A 19,340-nucleotide genomic window follows, 5' to 3' on the forward strand; every position below is an offset into this window, starting at 1 on the left:
ACCACAAATGTGCCGTATACAATGATGTGCAATATGATCTGAACAAGTTCAGTTTCATTTCGTCAGAACAGAATCCAAACTTCCGGACAAGGTCATAATGAGTTTTGATTCTGTCTAAAGGGCAAGCATTTATTTTAAATACGTCATCATCATGGAAGGGTGTGTCAACATTTTCCTGTCGGAAAATAACTAAAAACTCGTAAGATTTTAATTGTCATTACAGTTAAAAGAACACCACACAAAAAATATTTAGTTTTGATCAGATCTTTTGCTGCAACTGACTGCTTTTACCTCGCTGTCAGAAATGTTGACACGGTTCCTTTAAGGGGCGTGGCGGGCGTTTGCGCACGTCACACAAAATTGTAGATCTACATGCACGCTAACTTGTCTTTTAGGTTATGAAAATAACACCGGCAACAGTTATATTTTACAAGTGAGGCTGGAGTTAGCGGAAACTCAGCTTGACGCTTGCTGGGTGTTGCACTTCCTCTTCGGGGGGGTCGCTGAAAGCTAGGGCCTTCTGAGGACGCCGACATGCCGAGGCTCATAGATTCACTGCAGCCTGGACTGGACTTCCTTGACTTTCTGGGAAACAGATTGTCCAGATACAAAAAAATAGAGCTGCGAGAAATCTATAACACCGAGTTTAGGTTCAGGTACGTTTCACACGGTCGGTGTCATATAAAGTTAGGCAGTCATTTAAGTTTTTATTCATTCTAAAACGTGTTTTTCACAGAGAAGGAGCGAAACATCCCAAATTTTCCAATGTTGTTTTTGCTCTTATGAAATTCAACCATGTCTACCTAAAAAAGGGGAAACTCTACAGAAATGTCGATCCTAATGTAAGTGTCATCAAGAGGAACCAGCTTCTTCTTAGTCATGTCAGGGCATGTTTTTTTCCTCCTTTTTTTTTTTAACTATATTAAAAAAGTTAATTAAAGGAATGATGGATGTTGCAGGTCAGGGTGTCCTCTGACCAGCGGTCTCCCCCCAAACCCCGCCATAGAGCTCAGGGGAAAACAGAGTCAGTTCCTCGCCCTGCACCAAACCCAGATCCTGGGCTGTCCCCCAAGAAGAAGCCAGCAGCAGAAATCCTCCAAAGGATGAAGACCAACAGGTTTGTGGGAGTTTGCATCCAGTCAGAGCTCTTGCTTTCCAATTTATCTTCACCTTTATGCGTTCTTAGTGTTATACTTCTTTTTATGTTTTATCTTATTCTCAAAGCTGTGACTGTGAGAGGATTTGCACAAGAAATCCAATATACCTGACTGCTGGTTAAGCACAAATGCAAATAAAAAAACCTTGAATCCTTGGATTAAAACTAAATTGTGTATTTCCAGATTACAACTGACACTCCAAGAATTTAATAATTGTGAGAGGGTCCCTTAAAGAACGATTTTTGTGAAATTAGACTGGATGAAACTAAAACTTTTCAACTTAACAAGTTCTAGATAGAGCATATTGACAGACAAAAAAATGTTTTATCTTAAATGCAAAATACAATTTTGGTACAACTGGTGCTCAAGGTGGGTTGCTCTGTCAGCTAAAAGCATGTTTTCAGGTCTTTATACTAGTATTGTGCTGATGTAATTTTTTGGCCCCGATATTCCCGATACCATACGATACCATCTGTTTGGAATCGATGTGTGTGTGTAAATATGAAGAACTGCATACTACTTGGATGTAAAATAATTGCCATCATGGCTTTGTCAAGCTGCTGCCTACCTTAGTGAAGCAAGAAAAAAACTAAAACAAAGTGAATCCAGTAGAACTTTTTATTGCCTACCTGGAATGAGTGACAATAGTTGAATAAACTTTTGGCTCTCAAAATGGTATCGGCGCCCTATTTGTTGGTACTTGCCATTACCACCATTTTAGTGCTGGACTGGCGCCCCACCCAATACTGGTATAGGTGCAACACTAATTTATACTCCATTTAACGATTAAGCAATTACAAGTCAGCCACCAATAGTGCAAGTTCTCCCACTTAAAAAGATGAGAGAGGCCGGTAATTTTCATCATAGATATACCTCAACTATGAGAGACAAAATGAGACAAAAAAAATCCAGAAAATCACATTGTCTGATTTTTAAAGAATTTATTTGCAAAATATGGTGGAAAATAAGTATTTGGTCAATAACAAAAGTTCATCTCAATTCTTCTAATCAGATTAAAAGCTTCCCTTTAACCTTTAGGCTGTAGCTGTATACTGACTCTCTCGCTTCTAATTTAGTGACCTTATATGTGTCTAAATTATAGGTTTATCTGTCCTCTGTATGTGACCAATACTGGTGGGAGTAGATACTCTAGAGCAGGGGTGCCCAACCTTTTTTAAACCAAGATCTACTTTTCAAGTTGATGGCATGCCGAGATCTACCAAGCCAAACACAAGGGAAATTTGAAAAATCTGTCTAAGTCTAAAATCACTTCAAAGCAGGAAGAGGGAGAAGGGAAGTCCACTATTTCAGAATGATAAACTTCACTGGGCATTGGCATTGGCAGAGAAACTGGCAGATGGATTAAGATTCAACAGGAAAACAGATTAAAAATAGGATAGTACTAAGTACAAACTATGTGGATGTGAAGATGTAACATACAACAGAATGGGTTGTTGACTGTTTCTTTAATTTCGGGCAAAAGTTCCTGTGATGTTATGAGCTGGAAAGCTCTTGGACTCCAATACCCAGCATGCAATGCGGCGTGTGGCGTCAGGGGTTGGAGGCTAGAGCGAGAGGGCAGTTCTGAATGTAGTTTGCTACTGAAAGGTTCTGTGGAAGTTTGGAAATAAATATACAGAACAAGTTTACACGCCTCGTCTGTTCTAAATAGAATCGAAGAACAATACAGTTCCAAAAATCTTTTGAGGAATCTGCCACGGCTCAGCCACCTGACGTCGGTGTGCAGCAGCAGATCTGTGGTGACTTGCACCTGCCTCCTCGAGCTGGGCGGAATAAACGCCTCTGAAAACTCCTGGCCTGAACAGAGCAAGCGATTTTCATCGCAATGTCCATGACATGCTTCATATTTAAAATACTGCCGCACAGCTGTTGCTGAATGATGCAGCGGTTGATCCAAAAAAAATAGATGTCATTATCTCATTATCTCTGCAGATTCCTCTTCGTTGGGCACCCCTGCTCTAGAGCAGGGGTGCCCAACCTTTTTGGCACCATGGACCGGTTATATGTTAGACAATATTTTCACGGACCGGCCTTTAAAGTGTGGGGGGTAAATACAATCAAATAAAATGATACGAATGGCATAAAATCAAATACGAACAGCATAAAAATAAAACTCACCATTATGTTGAATTACATGTGTGCTCCTAATGTCCTGTCTGCTCCGTAGCTTTGTTTTGGTCGCTGTAACCGCAGAAAATCCGGCTTGTGCGGCCCGGTACCAAATGACCGACGGACCGGTACGAGCCCGGTGGTTGGGGATCGCTGCTCTAGAGGCCCCAGATTTGCTTCACCCTTTTCTACCAGCAGTTTTTAATCCAAAGGTTTTTTTTAATCCAGTAAGAATAGTACTGCAATGGACTTGTGAACCAAACTATTGGTTGGACTCCCTTTTAAAAAAAAAATCTATTTATAATAGGCATAAGGGAAATAAAAAAGAGAGGGAGGGGCATAAAAAATTTTTTATTTGGTTCTATTTTTAAGGGAGGTTTCCACATCTTTAAAGCCTATAAATATGTTTTTTTTGTTGTTGTTGTTTTTTTTTAAGTGATATATTTATAGTCCCTATGACCTCATGACCCCATACTTGTTGATTTATGGCTCCAACTTTTGGAATCCATCACAATTTTATCACACATTTATATTGTCTTTGAATGTATTTATGACCTGATGAGGTTAAAGTTATTTAAATGTGGAGGTGCATGAATATCATGGAATGCTTCTGTTCTTCAGTGTTAGTGTTGGGGGAGCTCTGTGCACAGTAATGGTGTAATTCACTCAATCCTGATGCTGAAAATTGGGAGCTGACGTTGATATGGTCAGTTTGCAGCCCTAATGTCACAGTGCTGGAATATGGAGTGACTTTATGCCTCGATTAAAACAATAATTATAGCTCAGCTGAGAAGATATTCAGATGAAACCTGGTGTATCTTATCATGTGTTTTGTAAAATGTAATCAGTCAGAGAGATTCCAGTATCCATTAACAACTAAAGGAAGACATTGGGTTCCTGATGTTCATAATTAGTTTAACTTTGCTGTTTGCTTGCTCAATTACATTATATGGAGTTTGAAGCACAAGAGCACCTGGATGCAACATGCTCTGTATGTTGATAATGTTTTTAAGCGTTTCTATAAAAAAATGTAACCTTCTCATGTTTGGCTCATCACAGGAAAGGAATGATTTCCGATAAGGGGGGAATTAAAATCGAATCAGACCCAAAAGGAAGTGATGGGGAAGTTCATCTTTCCGTTGCTTTTGAAAAGCAGCCATTTGTCATTAAGTTCACCATTCAAAACACTGGGCCACACATGGTCAACTTCATCAACTACACAGTCCTAGACAGAGTTCGCTGTTTCAACTTAAATGATCAAAGGAAAGTGACTAAAGCCAACCCACTGCTCCTGTGTCCTGGTAAGGAAACAATCATCTGCAGTTTGTACCTTTAAAGGATAAAAACAAAGTGTGTTGGAGGTCAGTGGCGATTACTATGTTGCTTGTTTGTTTTTGCTCTCCACAGGTGAAAGCTATGATGTTTCTGTTTGTTACATCCTTAACGAGTGCGGATATTTCCCAGCCACAGTCTACTTTGAGTTCCAGCTGGACCAGCCAAAGCCAGTGACCTTTTGTATTGTCAGGGAGATAAAAGCAGAGGTAAAGACCTCGCTAGGGGCCGAACTGGGACCTGTATCTCCATATAAACGTTTTCAGAAAGTCAAATCCAAACCAGCGTTTAGAGAGGTGGTTGAGGGATTCCCACCGCCAAGGTAAGAAATGGAAAATCATACCTGAAACAATGTGCATTTTATTAAATTAATAAATCCCACCGCCTTTTTCTGTCTTCAAGCATCACTGCATATTTGGTTTAGAAAAAAAAGTTATTTGAGCTGCATTTCTTCCATCAAAAGACCTATAACTCATTTTTATTTATTTTAGTCATTGAGTGATGTTTGTTTTTAATTTGTTTCAGTTCTACTGTTCAGCAAATGGAAACCATCGTGAAATTAGGAGATCACAAGTACTCCAACTTCCTGAAAGAACTGGCCCGTACACAAATGGAGGATTCCAATTACCTTTCTCCAACTGCCAGACAGCAACTTGCACCATTAAAGTGCGACTTTTGCTCATCTGATTCCAATAAATAAAAATCTCAGTGTGGTATTTTAATTTAATATTAATCAAACCTCTGCATCTCTTTCCAGGAAGCTTCTTCAGTCTTCTTTAGACATGAAGAACTACTCCCGTCGATTTCACCTACTGCTTCACTTGGAAGAGATACAGATGGAAGTGGACATTGGAAACTATGACCTCCACAATCAAACCATGACCAAAGATCAAGGCAACGGGAAACTTCTCACACTCAAAGTAAAAATGTCTGTTAAGATGTAGTTTGCTTTTTTTTCTCTATCTCTGTTTCCTCCCAATCATACGTACCATATTCTCTCTTTTCTTTCTTTCAAGCTTTAGACAACTTCATCTAAAAGTGCATTTTTATGCATTTAAGAAAATCCCTCATTTGTATTAGAATGACAAAAAGAGAACGGAGCTTGGAATTTATATAATCTAATAACAAATAATATAATTGTAATTTAATATAAACATAATTTTATAAAAAAGGGCTATTTTACTTCAATTATGTTTAGATATTCTTTTTTTCTTTTTTTCCAAATCACAAACCCTGACTTAGAGATTTATTGCATTTAAACTAAACCTCCTTTTAGCCTAAGTGGGTCTAGTTTTAATGTAGAATTTAAACCGCTCGGGCTGGATTAGCAAAGCCCAGCCATTCTGGGTTTTGAAATCAAGTTGGAATCGGTGCCCTACTAGCAGCAAAATAGCCTCTTTACTTTCTGCATATGTAGAGAATGTTTTCAAAATTTTGTTTAATCTGCAGAACAAAACAATGTTAGAAACTAGAGTAGTTTTTATTGCTTAAAATGCAGCAAAATTTAAATATGACTGGATACATTTTGGTTATTGAAAAATGAATAAATAAAAATCCCTATCAAACAGGTTCCTGGTGTTGCTGAAAATCGTCCTTCTGTCCTGCGAGGAGACTGTCTGAAGGTGACAAAATCTCAGCAGACGGGCTATTCGGTCACGGTGTACAATGGATATGTTCACAGAGTAGAGCTGGACAGGGTGAAGCTGGGCTTCTCCAAAAGGTGAGAACCAGAGAAAAAAACAAAACAATTCATAATCTCTACAAACCTTACTATTCTGCCCTCCTCTTTGTACCCCTTACAGGTTGTTGGATACTTTTCTCCCCAATATGAAGTTTGACGTGGAGTTCACCATCAACAGTTTGACCATGAAGCTGCAGCATCGAGCAGTGGACCTGGCAGTAAAACACGAGCTCGGGGAGATGCTTTTCCCTTCTGATACAGCAGTACCAAGTTTTTCTATCACTAAACTAAGGTCTGCATTAAGTTAAAATCTTAAAAAATTGAACTTTATTGATCTCACATAGAAATTTACCTCTACATTTAACCCATCCCATTGGGGAGCAGTGGGCTGCCATCGTGTGGCGCCCGGGGAGCAATCGGGGGTAAAGGGTTTTGTTCGGAGACCCAGAGTGGAAGTCTGTGTGAGTGGGGCTCGAACTCAGAACCTCAGGATTCCAAGCTGTATGCCCTAACCAGAAAAAAAGCATTTAACCTGGTTTTAATTATTGTTAAAAACATGATTTGCTCCTTTAATATGGATGGAAACATCTGAGCTTTGGTAGAAACTCATAATAATGGTAAAACTAAACAAAGTAGCACAGGTATTTTTTAGGTTCAGCTGTGTGTGTGTGTGGGGCGAGGGGGTTTCTCAGTGGGAATCTAAAAGCTGTTAAGTGATTAAGTGATTCTGATGTTTATAAACCTGTTCTAGTTATTATTTTTTTTCTTCGTTACTCGGCAGCATGTTTAACCGCAAACTAGAAAACAACCCGCAGCAGCGTAAAGCAGTGGAACACATCATTGCTGGATCATCAAAGCCTGCTCCCTACATCATCTTTGGGCCACCTGGAACTGGAAAGACAATCACTGTGGTTGAAGCGATTAATCAGGTATTAGACAAGTTTCTTACTGTGTAAAGAGGTACTTTACTTGCTCTGAGTATGTTCTACAAAATCAATACAGTTTTTTTTTTTTGTTTTTTTTTTAAGGCCGATAATTATTTTGACATCAGTCTAACTGATTTCCTTATGTACTGCCATTTTTAAAAATTTTATTTAATTTTTTTCTTCTTTTAGGTTGATTATTGCTTTCTCGTCCTTCACATACTTGATCTAAAAATGGCACCATGATAACAAATGTTAGTCTCATTTTAAACAAAAATGCACTACTAATAATAGATCAAAGAAAATATATTAATATTGGAAATCTAATGGACCTCATTAAAATGCATGCACCTCTTATGATGTCAAAGCATGGATGCTGAATGTCTCATCAAACCTATTCACGCATCGGCCGAGACATGGAGGAAGGCTAATATTGGGTCAAATGTAGTATATTCCTGATCCATTCATCCATACGTCTGTCTTTGGGGTTAACAGTTCAGATACTGATGCATGAGCATGACTACCTTCAGAAATATCTTTAACCTCCAAGTCAGGGTATTCCAAATTCCCTTTTGTCCTTCATGTTTTAGTTGTTTTCCTGCTTAAGCACATCTCATTTACGTTAATGATTATTTATTTATTTATTTTGCTGAACTGTAATCTGAAGGAGATGTTTCCCTGCAGGACACCAGCCTTTTAGAAACAACTTTGAACTCTACGTGGTATAATATTGAATTAGCTTCTGCTAGCAGTGGCCCTCATGATTAATTTAAGTCGATTTTAGGGCTGACTATTATTGACAAAAAAAAAATGCTTTACAACCCTCAATCTGTTCCCAAAATGTCATACAGGTACTTTTTCTCAATAGAGAGCTGCAGAGAAATGAAAATGAACCTACCTTTTTATGTTAAAGCATAATTGTAATTCAATCTATCTCTATATATGTATTTTAAAAATCAACCTATTCCCAATTGCTACAAGGATTTTTTTTTTTCTAATAACTTGTGGCTTTTTCTATTAATTATAATAATTTTCCAAACAACATTGACAACTAACTCTTAACTGCCAGACAATTACAAGTGAGTTAACATAAAAGTTTTAATGTTTTTTTTTTTTTTCTTGTGAGTTAGGTATGCCTTAAAAGCGGGTAAATAATTGGTAATCGGCTATGAATTAGATTTTTTATTTTAATAATTTCAATATTAGTCTAATAAGCCCAAAGTCAAAGAATATGATGTTCAATATTCATTTATTTTCACTTAAAGGGGCATAGTAATGTTATGACTTTTAAAAAAATGTATGTACCAGTAGTTCCATCCAGCTGCAGAACAGGTTTTTCTGAAACAATGCTGCCTCCTGCTGGCACATTATTTTTCTATGTGTTCGTATATATTTGTACCTCTAAAGCAGCGGTCCCCAACCACCGGTCCGCGGGTGTATATATATATATATATATATATATATATATATATATATATATATATATATATATATATATATATATATATATATATATATATATCTATCTCAACGATCAGAGTCTGAGTGGTGTTTTATTTTGAAAAATATAAAAAATTGCGTTATCTCTCCCAATTACATCAGTCGGTGCATCTGTGCCTCTTGACACAGGTTAATTCAGTTCAAGACGCATCCTATCTATAACACCCTATCTTTGTGAAGCAGGATTTTCTGCAGTTACAGCGAACAAAACAAAGCTATGGAGCAGACTGGACATCAGTAGCACACTTCGTGTGTCATTTTCTCCGATTAGGCCTAGATCGTGGAATGCTGTATTTTTTTATCATTAATTCCTAGTAAAGGTATTGATGTTTTGTTTTTATTTTTTTTTACCTTCATTTTCGTAATTTGTGAACACCCAAATATATTTAAAATCTGTTTTTTTCACCCTTTATATTATTGACTAACTTTTTTAGTTTGCTTTTTATTTTTGATTACTCATATTTTCAAATCCAAGCATTTTCTAAGCAAATTGATTTCTCTTAAGCCATTTATTGCTGCCTTTCCTTTTTCTGCCACTTTTTCTTCCACCTCCTGTATTTCCTCCATATGCAGTTGTAAAATGTAAAAGCAGAGGGGCGGGCTTTGGAACAGCATCACTGCTGCAGCTTCACTCCTATTGGCTGAGGTCAGTAGCTGCTAGTGGTTGTCTGCCTGGTTATGTAGAGCAGTAGCAACAGCTAACTTCCACCGTGTTCATTCAACTTAGAAGGGTTATAGCTTTGGTTGTATAGTTAGAGTAGTACATTTAGCAGCAGTTAGTCGGGTTACTTTACTGTACTGTGTTATCTGTTAAACCCAAAGAAACACATTAGTTTGCAGTAGAACTAAGGTGCGTTAGTTTTTGGGGTGCCTTCAAAATAAAAGCATGTGCTGTGCACAGACCGTTTTCCACATCTAATCATATAAAGCATATTCTAGAAACCTCACGGTTGAACTAACATCATGAAACCAGGTAAATGTGGGCAATATACGGCAAACTCCACTCTGATAATAATTTTAAAGCTATTTTACAAGAGATGTGTCTGTCCTGATAGAACTTTTAGTCTCATGTTTTTAAAATAAACAAATTTGAATAAAATAGAACAGTCTATTATGAATTTTGTATGTATGTGTAGATAGATAGATAGATAGATAGATAGATAGATAGATAGATAGATAGATAGATAGATAGATGGCAGGGTTGGTCCTCCATAAGACATAGCAGGAAAGTTGGGCTCACCTGGGCTGTCTCAGTTGTCACCATTCGGCTTTGTAATAGTTCCACAGTTCTGAAATTCAGTTTAGGCTCAAAACACCAAACCCTCAAAACACTATCAGGACAGACGCTTGGTGTATATTGCTTTATTTTATCATGATCAAATGGGCTTTGGTCTTTTTTATTTTATCAAAGTATATTTATGACCCTTTTTATGCTTTTCTGTAATTAAGGTGTTTGGTGGAGTTACTTGATATTTCATTATTCTGACATTTTCTGACTGAGTGGGCTGAGGAAGGTCATTTCAAGGTTTAGTAAAGTTTATTTTTGTTTTTCAGGTTACCAGGGTAGACCCATCTGCACACATCCTTGCATGCGCACCTTCAAACAGTGCATGTGACCTGCTTTGTGAGAGGCTGAAAGCTCACCTCAACTCCAATCAGCTGTACCGCATGTATGCCAGTAGCAGAGACCCAAACACTGTCCCACCAGGCCTACTGGTAAGCATCAGCTGCTAATCTCACACAGTTGAGCTAGTTCACTTAAAAAAAGTGAACTGAAGTAAATGTTTGAAACTTTTTAGATTATGACAGAAAGTTTCTTTAAAATAACTTAATTTCAAAAAGAAATAACACTAACGGCAAATAAATTTTCTTGTTTCAGAAGGTCAGAAAATTGGCCACTAATATAATCTTGGAAATTACTTTTTTTCTTTTTTTTTTTTTAGTTAAAAATTGAATTGTCTTTGACAAATGTAAAAATTTTTAGTATATGCATTGGAAGTAAATTGAATTGTCTATTTGTTATTTTTTGGAAGCACAACATGATGGAGATGAATAATACTAATTGCTGCAATAGAGGGAACTTATTGTTAAGATTCCCCTCATTCAAATATTTACTTTCTGATAAAAAATATTTGCCTTTTTGCTTTTTTCTTTCAGAAACACAGCAACTGGGATGAAAAAAACGATTGTTTTGTTTTTCCAAAGAAGGAATTTCTGATGAAATATAAAGTTATTGTGACAACTCTGTTCACAGCAGGCAGGTAGGTCATTTAAGAGTGAAAAGAGAGAAAAATAACAAACAAAAAAACCAGCAGACCTTTGAAGTCCTGTTTGTCGCTCAGCTTACAGCTGCTGTATGTAATTTTAACATTTAAAACAGCAGAGATCTGAATGCCGAAGAGGCGTTTTAAGTTTTTATTTGTGTAAATGATTGGGCTTGTCTTTATTAGAGATGCACTGATCCATTTGTTTTACCCGATCCAATCTGATACCGATATCTGTACTGAGCGCATTGGCTAATATCTGATACCAGATATTAAAAATCAACTGTAAAACGAATATATAATTAAATATCAACTGTAAAACGAATGTCCCATATATCTTCCCAAGTGAGTGAAGGCTTTAGCCTTGACATAAACGTTTTTCAAAAAGTTAACAACTTGACAAAGATATAAATTAACTTTATGTTATGTATTATCATAAAAGCAGCAAGAAGAAAAAAATAGTTTGCAATGCAACCAGTTGCAAACCAAATGTGTATTGGATTGGATTGGATTTCGTATATGAAATCACTGATATCCAATACTGCTAACTGGTCAATGTCGGAACTGAAAACTGATCCAGGTATCGGATGGCACATCTCTACTCTTTATCCTATTGATTTTTTTTTTTCCTAAGCTGGATAAGGCTTGGTGTATTAAAGGTAAAGTGGAGGATTTTTGCGAATTTGTGAATAGACCCTAACTTCTAAGTTAATTTCTCTTTGTGCACGCTCTGTTTAAAAGTTGCTGTTTGCATCACTCATACAAGCTTACTTTCCTAAAGAAGATTTGCAATTTTTCCACTATGTCAGACTCACCACCAATAAGTGAAAATGGGGATGAGCATGTAGGTTGGCCCTACGTAAACATATCACCAGAATGATTGACAATTCAGAGGACCACTTATTTTGATGATCCACCCTGAAAAAGAACATCCTCCACTTTGAGACCTTATGTAAAAATACCTTTTTGTTTATATTCAGTGCCTTGCTATATTTTTTTTTACAAGTGTAAAATATACACTTTTTTTTTTTTTTGTGTTTACATTACTTTTGGATTTAAACTTTTTCCATTACTTTCAGTTCTGGTTGGCTACAGAATATTTCTTACACTTATTTCTACCTTTAAGGTTTGTGACTGGAGGGGTTCCTGTTGGACATTTTTCTCATGTGTTTGTGGATGAAGCTGGTCAAGCCGAAGAGCCACAGTGCATTATTGCAATTGCAGGTATTTGCAGTAAAATAGAAAAATAAAGCTTAGGCTAATATTGCTGTGTATATGCAACTTCAAGAAGTTAAAAAGAAAATTGTTTTCATATTTTCCGAGAATTTCGAATTTTTAAATGGTTATGTTTTTTTTAGAAGTAGAGAACAACAACTGTTCAGTTTGGTATACCGGTATATACAATTTTCTAATTCACATATTATTTTCTTTTTTTGGCCTAATGTTCGCAGTGGGCTTAAGGCTGCCCTGCAAGGCTTTAAACTTAGGTTTTAATTGGCGACAAATCCATTCTAACGCACATATCAAGGTTCTCATTTTGAGCCTGGATCCTTATTTATTTTTTAATAATGTTCATGGTGGAGAATCCTGCTTCACAGCAGCAGGTTGAGCCAAACATGCTCAAAATATGCAGGATCATCTTAGAGCACCATTTCACTTCAGTTCATCGCAGTTCTTTCAGCAGTCCACACTTTCTTTTACTTCTTCTCGTCGTCTTCTCCTTCTTTCCTATCGCCCGGCTTGTTACAGGTTTGCCTGCTGTGTTTAAAAGTAGCTAGAAGCAGCAACCCAGACTGACACCGTTCATTGGCTAATTTGTATCACGTGTAGCCTGGTCCCGGACGCTCCGGAGGGCTTTACCATAGAAACAGGAGAAGCAGCGCAAGTGAAATTAGACACTGCCGTTGGACAACATGCAGTAATTTATAGATGTTGCTTAGCCAGCAGGCGCGTCCAGATCCTGACCGCGGTCCGCTAATCCATTGCCTCTGCTCTAAAGCCATGGTTAAAATATGGATATATCTCATGTGTTTACATCCCCCACTGCCATGTTGTTTTGCAGAGTCATCACATTAAAAAATGTATTCACGTGCAGTTTTTATTTTGTTATTCAAAGAAAATATCGTAATTGCAAATCTTTGCATTTTTAAAATTTGCAGAATATCGACATAGTTTTGTGCACATTTGTAAAAAGGTGCTCACCTTTTTTCCTGACTTATATTTCCTGGTTTGTTTTGCAGGTTTGCTCTCTCCAAAAAACGGTCAGCTGGTACTCGCAGGAGATCCCAAACAGCTGGGACCAATCATTCGATCTTCTCATGCCCTACAGTCTGGTCTTGGTATTTAGCTCACTTTATTTATATTTCACTAATTAACAATAAATATATATCTAGATATAGATGGATATACACACACACACACACACACACACACACACACTATGTGGTCTATTCACTACATTCAGACAAACAGACTGAAAGTCAAATACATGGATGACATTTTCATCATAACTGTAAAGTAATGCAGCTAAATTATTTTCATAATTTAAATAAGTAAAACAATTTCTACTTAAGGAAATCCAACTGACTGCATTGCAAACACAAGTCTTCAAAGTTGCTGCCTTTGATACACTAGATTGTGACATGCATTTATGTGTGACTCACCTCCAGGTCTTTCTCTGTTGGAGAGGCTGATGAATCGTAAACCTTATCAGGATCTTGATTCTCGTTTTGTCACAAAACTGCTGCAGAACTACAGGTACATGGCAGACTGTGCATTTTTACAAAACCTTATATGCAACTTTGAAATGTTTTTATCTGCATTTGCCTTTTAGATTGTAAGGAAAAGAATCTATCTATTTTTCTTTTATGGTTTATTTCTGTATAAATATTTTGCATTTTGCCTAAAGTCTCCGCTGCAGTTCTGTTCAAAACATTTATTTTATTATGCAAGTAATATTACAGTAATATCATGCACTTAAGAAGCAGCGAGAAACAATGCCTAACACCAAAGGGAATGACGGACATGTTCTCAGTTCTAACCTTTATTTTAAAGAGCTGGACAAGCTTATTTTGTTGTCTGTGTTACTCTTAGATCGCATGCTGCCATTTTGAAGATCCCCAACGAGCTGTTCTACAACGATGAATTGCAGGTTTTTGCAGACCAGTTGGAGCGTGAAACTTATTGCAACTGGGAAGCCCTTCCCCAAAAGGTGCAATACACCTAAAAGGCTCAAACCTCATGTGCAAATTAACTGAACTGTATAATACTTACTGTGACTTCAACATGCTCTTTTCCTTCAGTAGAACAAATTTGACAGCAGCCTCTACTTTCAATCTGAAGATGTGTTCGAAATGTTCAAAATGATTCATCCCTGTGTGTTGAACATGGCACATGTTCAACACACAGGGATGAATCTCTAATATTTATTTCTCTGTAAATTTATGCTGTTCTTTTTTATCTTGGAACAAGCTTGCTTACACTTTAAATCCTTGTTACTCTGATTAAGTTACTTTTCGCTTTTTACATCTTTAACAGCAACTTAAACTGATACACTTGGAAATGGCCTTGGTTGATAATAACTACGTACTCTTCACAACAACAGGGTTTCCCAGTGATTTTCCATGGTGTGCTGGGAAAAGATGAAAGAGAAGCCAATAGTCCATCTTTCTTCAATGTGTCAGAGATCGAGACGCTGGTCATGTATCTCAACACGCTGGAGCAAACGCAGGGAAAGAAGGGCCTTCCGCAGCTGTCGGCCAAAGACATCGGGATAATCACCCCCTACAGGAAACAAGTGCGGCTGCACAGTGGTAACGTTTGATTTAAGAAGGAAATGTTTGACCTGACATCAGTTGCATCTCTGGCCTATAGGTTGAGAAAATCAGAAAGGCGCTGAAGTCTCTGAAAACACTCAAAGACCTCAAAGAACTCCAGGTTGGCATTGCAGCTCTTCATTTATATATTTTTTCTGAAAGAATATTCAGGAATTTTTTTTTAGGTTTGTTATCTCCTTAATATATATTTCCAGTTAGATACTTTCTCTGGAATTTTTAAAACTGACTTAATTTTTCTTTTGCTGTATAGTAACACATTATTGCTCCTCCCCTACCTGTTAATGCACAGTGCCATTTACCCACCAGAAAGGAAAGCTAAAAGTTTCACAGAGTGTTTAAATCTGTTAGTTGGTACTCAAGCAAATACGCTGATTAAAATGTAAAAAAAAGAATTATAACCTTTGATGTTTGTTAATATTTTAATTCAGGTAGGATCTGTCGAGGAGTTTCAGGGCCAGGAGAAAAAGATCATCATAATCTCCACAGTGCGTAGCAGTCTCAGCTACGTTAAGATGGACACAGACTTTAATATAGGGTTCCTTTCAAATGAAAAGGTTTGTCTAATTTCTTATTAATTCAAATATACACATATCTCTTTCCCTTTCTCATTATAGAAAAAAAAATTGCAACTTTCTTGTTTGTATTTTTGCTTTAGAGGTTCAACGTGGCCATGACAAGAGCAAAGTCTCTTCTTATAGTCATAGGGAACCCTGTGATCCTCAGAAAGGACCCTGTATGGCAGAAGTAAGTCAGATGATTGAAGTTTTCCTCATTGTCATATGAATGCACTGAGATCAGCTGCTTATCTGAACTACACAAGTTTTATTCTGGGAGAACATTCATGGGAAGTGTTACATAAAATTTAAATGGACCCCAATATAGCTTTTATTAGTGATAGGATTAAAAAAAACACCATTTCATTAAAATTTGGACACTTTTATTATATGGCTTTACCAGGTCTGCATATTTTCAATCATCTATGTCACCATATTTCAAGCTAATCAGTATCAAGCAACTTCTACCTGCTGTAATGCTGTCTGTCTGTCTTTCTAAGCCGATTTTATACTTTGAAATATACTTTATTGTATAAATGACACATAAAACAAAAAAAAAAACAACAAAAAAACTCGACATTAATGAGTTTAATAGCACGTTCAATTTTATGTGGATGATGGTTAAGAGAATTATGGTAAAGCTACATTTAGCCTGCTAAAATTATTAGTGATGGCTTTGATGGATTCTAGGGCTCCGAAGCACCCCGAAGCTTCTACAGCAATGAGGAATTAGGGGTGGATGCTAAAACCTTCTTGCACACTTTATGATTTCCCCTGATAATATGTGGATCAACCACTTTTAAAAGATTTTTTATTTTATTTTTTTAGATCCTGAGAGTGTTAATAGTCTGGAAAGCAGCATTAATAAGAGTAAATTCCCCATGCCTCTACAACTACCTGTTCAACATTAAAAAACAAACAAAACAACTGTTATTTGGCTGCAGCACAGCACTTGTGAATTATGTTGATTACTATTTGCTCATGACAAACCTGTCTAATAACCCTAACCCTACCCTAACCCAGGGTAAAAAATATATGCATCTGTTTAGAAGAAATGATTTGCAGGTATAGAACGTGTTTAACAATGTGACTCAAACATAACCTTATAAGTTTACAGTTGATGTTTCTACCTTTTTCTGTCTTTTGCAGATTTATCCACTACTGTGTGGATATGAAGGGCTACAAAGGGGTTGATTTCAATAATGTGGATGAGGAAGATCTCTTTGAGGCCAAAATGGCAGCCCTGAAAATCACTGACTCTGAATGTTTGTACTGTTTTTGCTTTTTATTACCAAAGAAATCTTTATAATCATTTAGTCTTGGATACAGTTGGAAAGTTATTTACTTTACTAAAATATTTTCTTATTTTGTTTTAAAATAAGCCTTTGTTGCTGATGACTTTCATTTCAAATACTACTTCTTTGCTTTATTCTCAGTTAAATATCTCAGACTATTATTATCTAAATGTATTTATTTCAGGAACTCTCTGTTCACCATTGGAACATAATATAAGTTAATTATGTTGGCTACAAACAGATATTTATTTTGTGTCAACAAATAATAAAAAACAGTATTTAAGAGTAAATTATTAAAGTAGACCATTAGAAAAATTATCTAAATACAGTTATCTGGGTTTTAATATTGTAAATAAATTTTTTTTATTTTGTAAAATTAGAAAGCTCATTCCTAAAATGAACCTGTATTTGTTTAATTACCTGTTGTTAGATATTGATTAATTAAAGATTAATGTTTCTGTCTGTAGGTCCTGCTGAAGAGATGAGTGTCTTCCAGCAGCATGTGGATCCTGGATGGAAGAATGAACATTAGACTCTCAAATTTTCAACTGCATCTTTCTAAAGGACAGAGATTTTTGTTCCAACAAGATGTCTAGCAAATCTTCTCCTTTCCCCCTCTCCTTCTGCATCTATTGTAGCGCACACAATTTGAAGTGTATTTAAAGGAAATTATGCAAGTAGGTTTGACTTTTTACACCTTTTGACCCTTCAGTCTTTTAAAAAAGCACAAATATTGCTACACAGATCAAGATGTTAATTTCTTCCACTGATACGTATCACTTTTTCTCACTGATGCTCTCACTTGTCAAGCCTTACTCATGAACTTTCTATGCATTTCTTATCTAAGGGCTAAACATGAATAAACTTTTTTGAAACACTGTACATTAAAGCTGTTTGGTCCCATCTGTGTCTCACAATGTGTTAAGAAAAACAAAGACTGATTTGATCTGTTTCAGAAATGTATGAGATGGTGGAAAAAACAAGTCTGGTTTAAAGACTGTACTATGATTACCTATTTATAAAATATTGACAGGGACACCACATACTTATGAGCACATGGATGAAAGGGAGCCAATTTTCTTCCAATTTGATTTTATTTCTTTGCTCTTTTGTATTTTTTTCTCTACTTTGGAAAAACTTGAATTAATGCTTAATTATCTCCAAAAGATAATTAAGAAGGAAAGAGCATTAATGAGGATCAATACTGTTGGATGTGATGTGTGTTAGATGTGGAAAAATTTTATATGAATGTTAAATTATTTATGTTCAGAGAGGAAAAAAAGATGCAAAAGGTAATGTTTCAAAAATATTTTATTGATTAATGTATGACATTCACAAGATAATCTTAAATACAGTTATGACTTTACTGTTTATCGAAAGAGGAAAAGTAAAGAAGCATTTTTCATGGACTTGAGATGGTTAAACCTGTAACACAGAGGGTTTTCCCCGGTATGTCACTGTTCACTATAATTAGGTTTTCCTGGAGGTTAACTGCTTACAAAATAGCAGCAGTATACCATTAGTGACTGGTTTAATTTTTCACCTGCTGTGGCTTTGCTGGGATTTTTTTAAATTTCTTTTTTTATACGGTCTTCTTAAAAGCCTCCTGAAAATTCATTAGCTTAGAGCTTAATGAACCTTCCAAATGAAGCCCCAGCTATCACATAACACAAGGCCTCTACATTAATATTTTTTTTTTTAATTAAGGAAATCATTCTTAACTAAATTTCTTTTTGTTTACACTTATGTATACAAAATGACAAAATAAATCTAGGTCTAAATCTACATATATTCTCCAGTATGTGTTTTTGCCTTCATGCTGAGCTTCTTAAAATCAGCACATCAGGATCTAACCTACACTGTTGCTCAGTCATTAACCAGAAATGATGTTAGGCTTGATTTGCATGCTGCAGTGTAAGGCAATAGCTGCACAACTTACTACCCGTGTGCTTGGTTCTGTGCATTGTAAGGCAGCATGATGAACTCAAAATATATAAACCCTTCATGTGAAAAAGCTTTGGAGACAAATGAGCAATACAGGCAAAAAGTAAATGCATTACTAGCTTAAAGGTTGAGGTTTGCTGCTATAAAATGGCATGAGTTCATTTGTACGTAGGTACGCAACAATAAAGCAATAACTTTTTTTGTTTTGTCAGTTTTTGTAATTCATCCTGGAGTTTAAAATTCAAACTACAGCAGTACTGTATTTCTCAACAGGAAAAATAAGCTGCTGTGCTATCTTCCAAAGCAGATAAATCAAAAGGAAGGCTTTTAAACATGTCAAGAAGTTTACTCTTCTTTGCTTTTCTCAGACATGTACAGAACTTCTTACTGGAAATGTTAGATGTGTAAACAGGTTGTGATTTCCATGACTGGGCCAAATGGTCGACTGTTTAGATTCCAGCAGCAGGTGTGACTGGTTCATTTGAAAAGAAGCAGAAAAATGTGCAATAAGCAAACAGGCCATGACCTTTGTGGAATCTTCAATACGCAGACTTCCTGTTGCTCCTGACTGTTAGTGTGCACATATGAGTCACACTGACTTCTGTCTCAGCTGATCACCTCTCCCTCAGATCACTCTCATCCACTGATGACATAATGCTTATTGAGGAGAAGTCTGGCAATTGGAAAACTTATTCCTTCACAGATAATTTCCCTTGCATTAGAA

The 19,340-nt window shown here is 36.3% G+C and overlaps 1 protein-coding gene across 1 annotated transcript; it reads left to right on the forward strand.

Moving 5' to 3' along the window:
- The first annotated feature begins 361 nt into the window (after positions 1-361).
- On the forward strand, positions 362-17,592 carry LOC107098531 (putative helicase mov-10-B.1). The gene is made up of 22 exons (XM_015396267.1): positions 362-656; positions 737-842; positions 960-1,117; positions 4,347-4,588; positions 4,695-4,941; positions 5,145-5,285; positions 5,377-5,539; positions 6,188-6,339; positions 6,422-6,592; positions 7,082-7,229; positions 10,278-10,439; positions 10,881-10,984; positions 12,114-12,211; positions 13,228-13,326; positions 13,657-13,744; positions 14,081-14,198; positions 14,592-14,783; positions 14,861-14,923; positions 15,252-15,377; positions 15,479-15,567; positions 16,527-16,642; positions 17,140-17,592. The coding sequence occupies exons 1-22, from the start codon at positions 535-537 to the stop codon at positions 17,202-17,204; spliced, it is 2,970 nt and encodes a 989-aa protein (XP_015251753.1). The 5' UTR covers positions 362-534; the 3' UTR covers positions 17,205-17,592.
- The last annotated feature ends 1,748 nt before the right edge of the window (positions 17,593-19,340 follow it).

The sequence above is a fragment of the Cyprinodon variegatus genome, unplaced genomic scaffold (genome assembly GCF_000732505.1).
Source record: "Cyprinodon variegatus isolate N-32 unplaced genomic scaffold, C_variegatus-1.0 Scaffold787, whole genome shotgun sequence".
In the NCBI taxonomy this organism is placed as follows: Eukaryota; Metazoa; Chordata; class Actinopteri; order Cyprinodontiformes; family Cyprinodontidae; genus Cyprinodon; species Cyprinodon variegatus.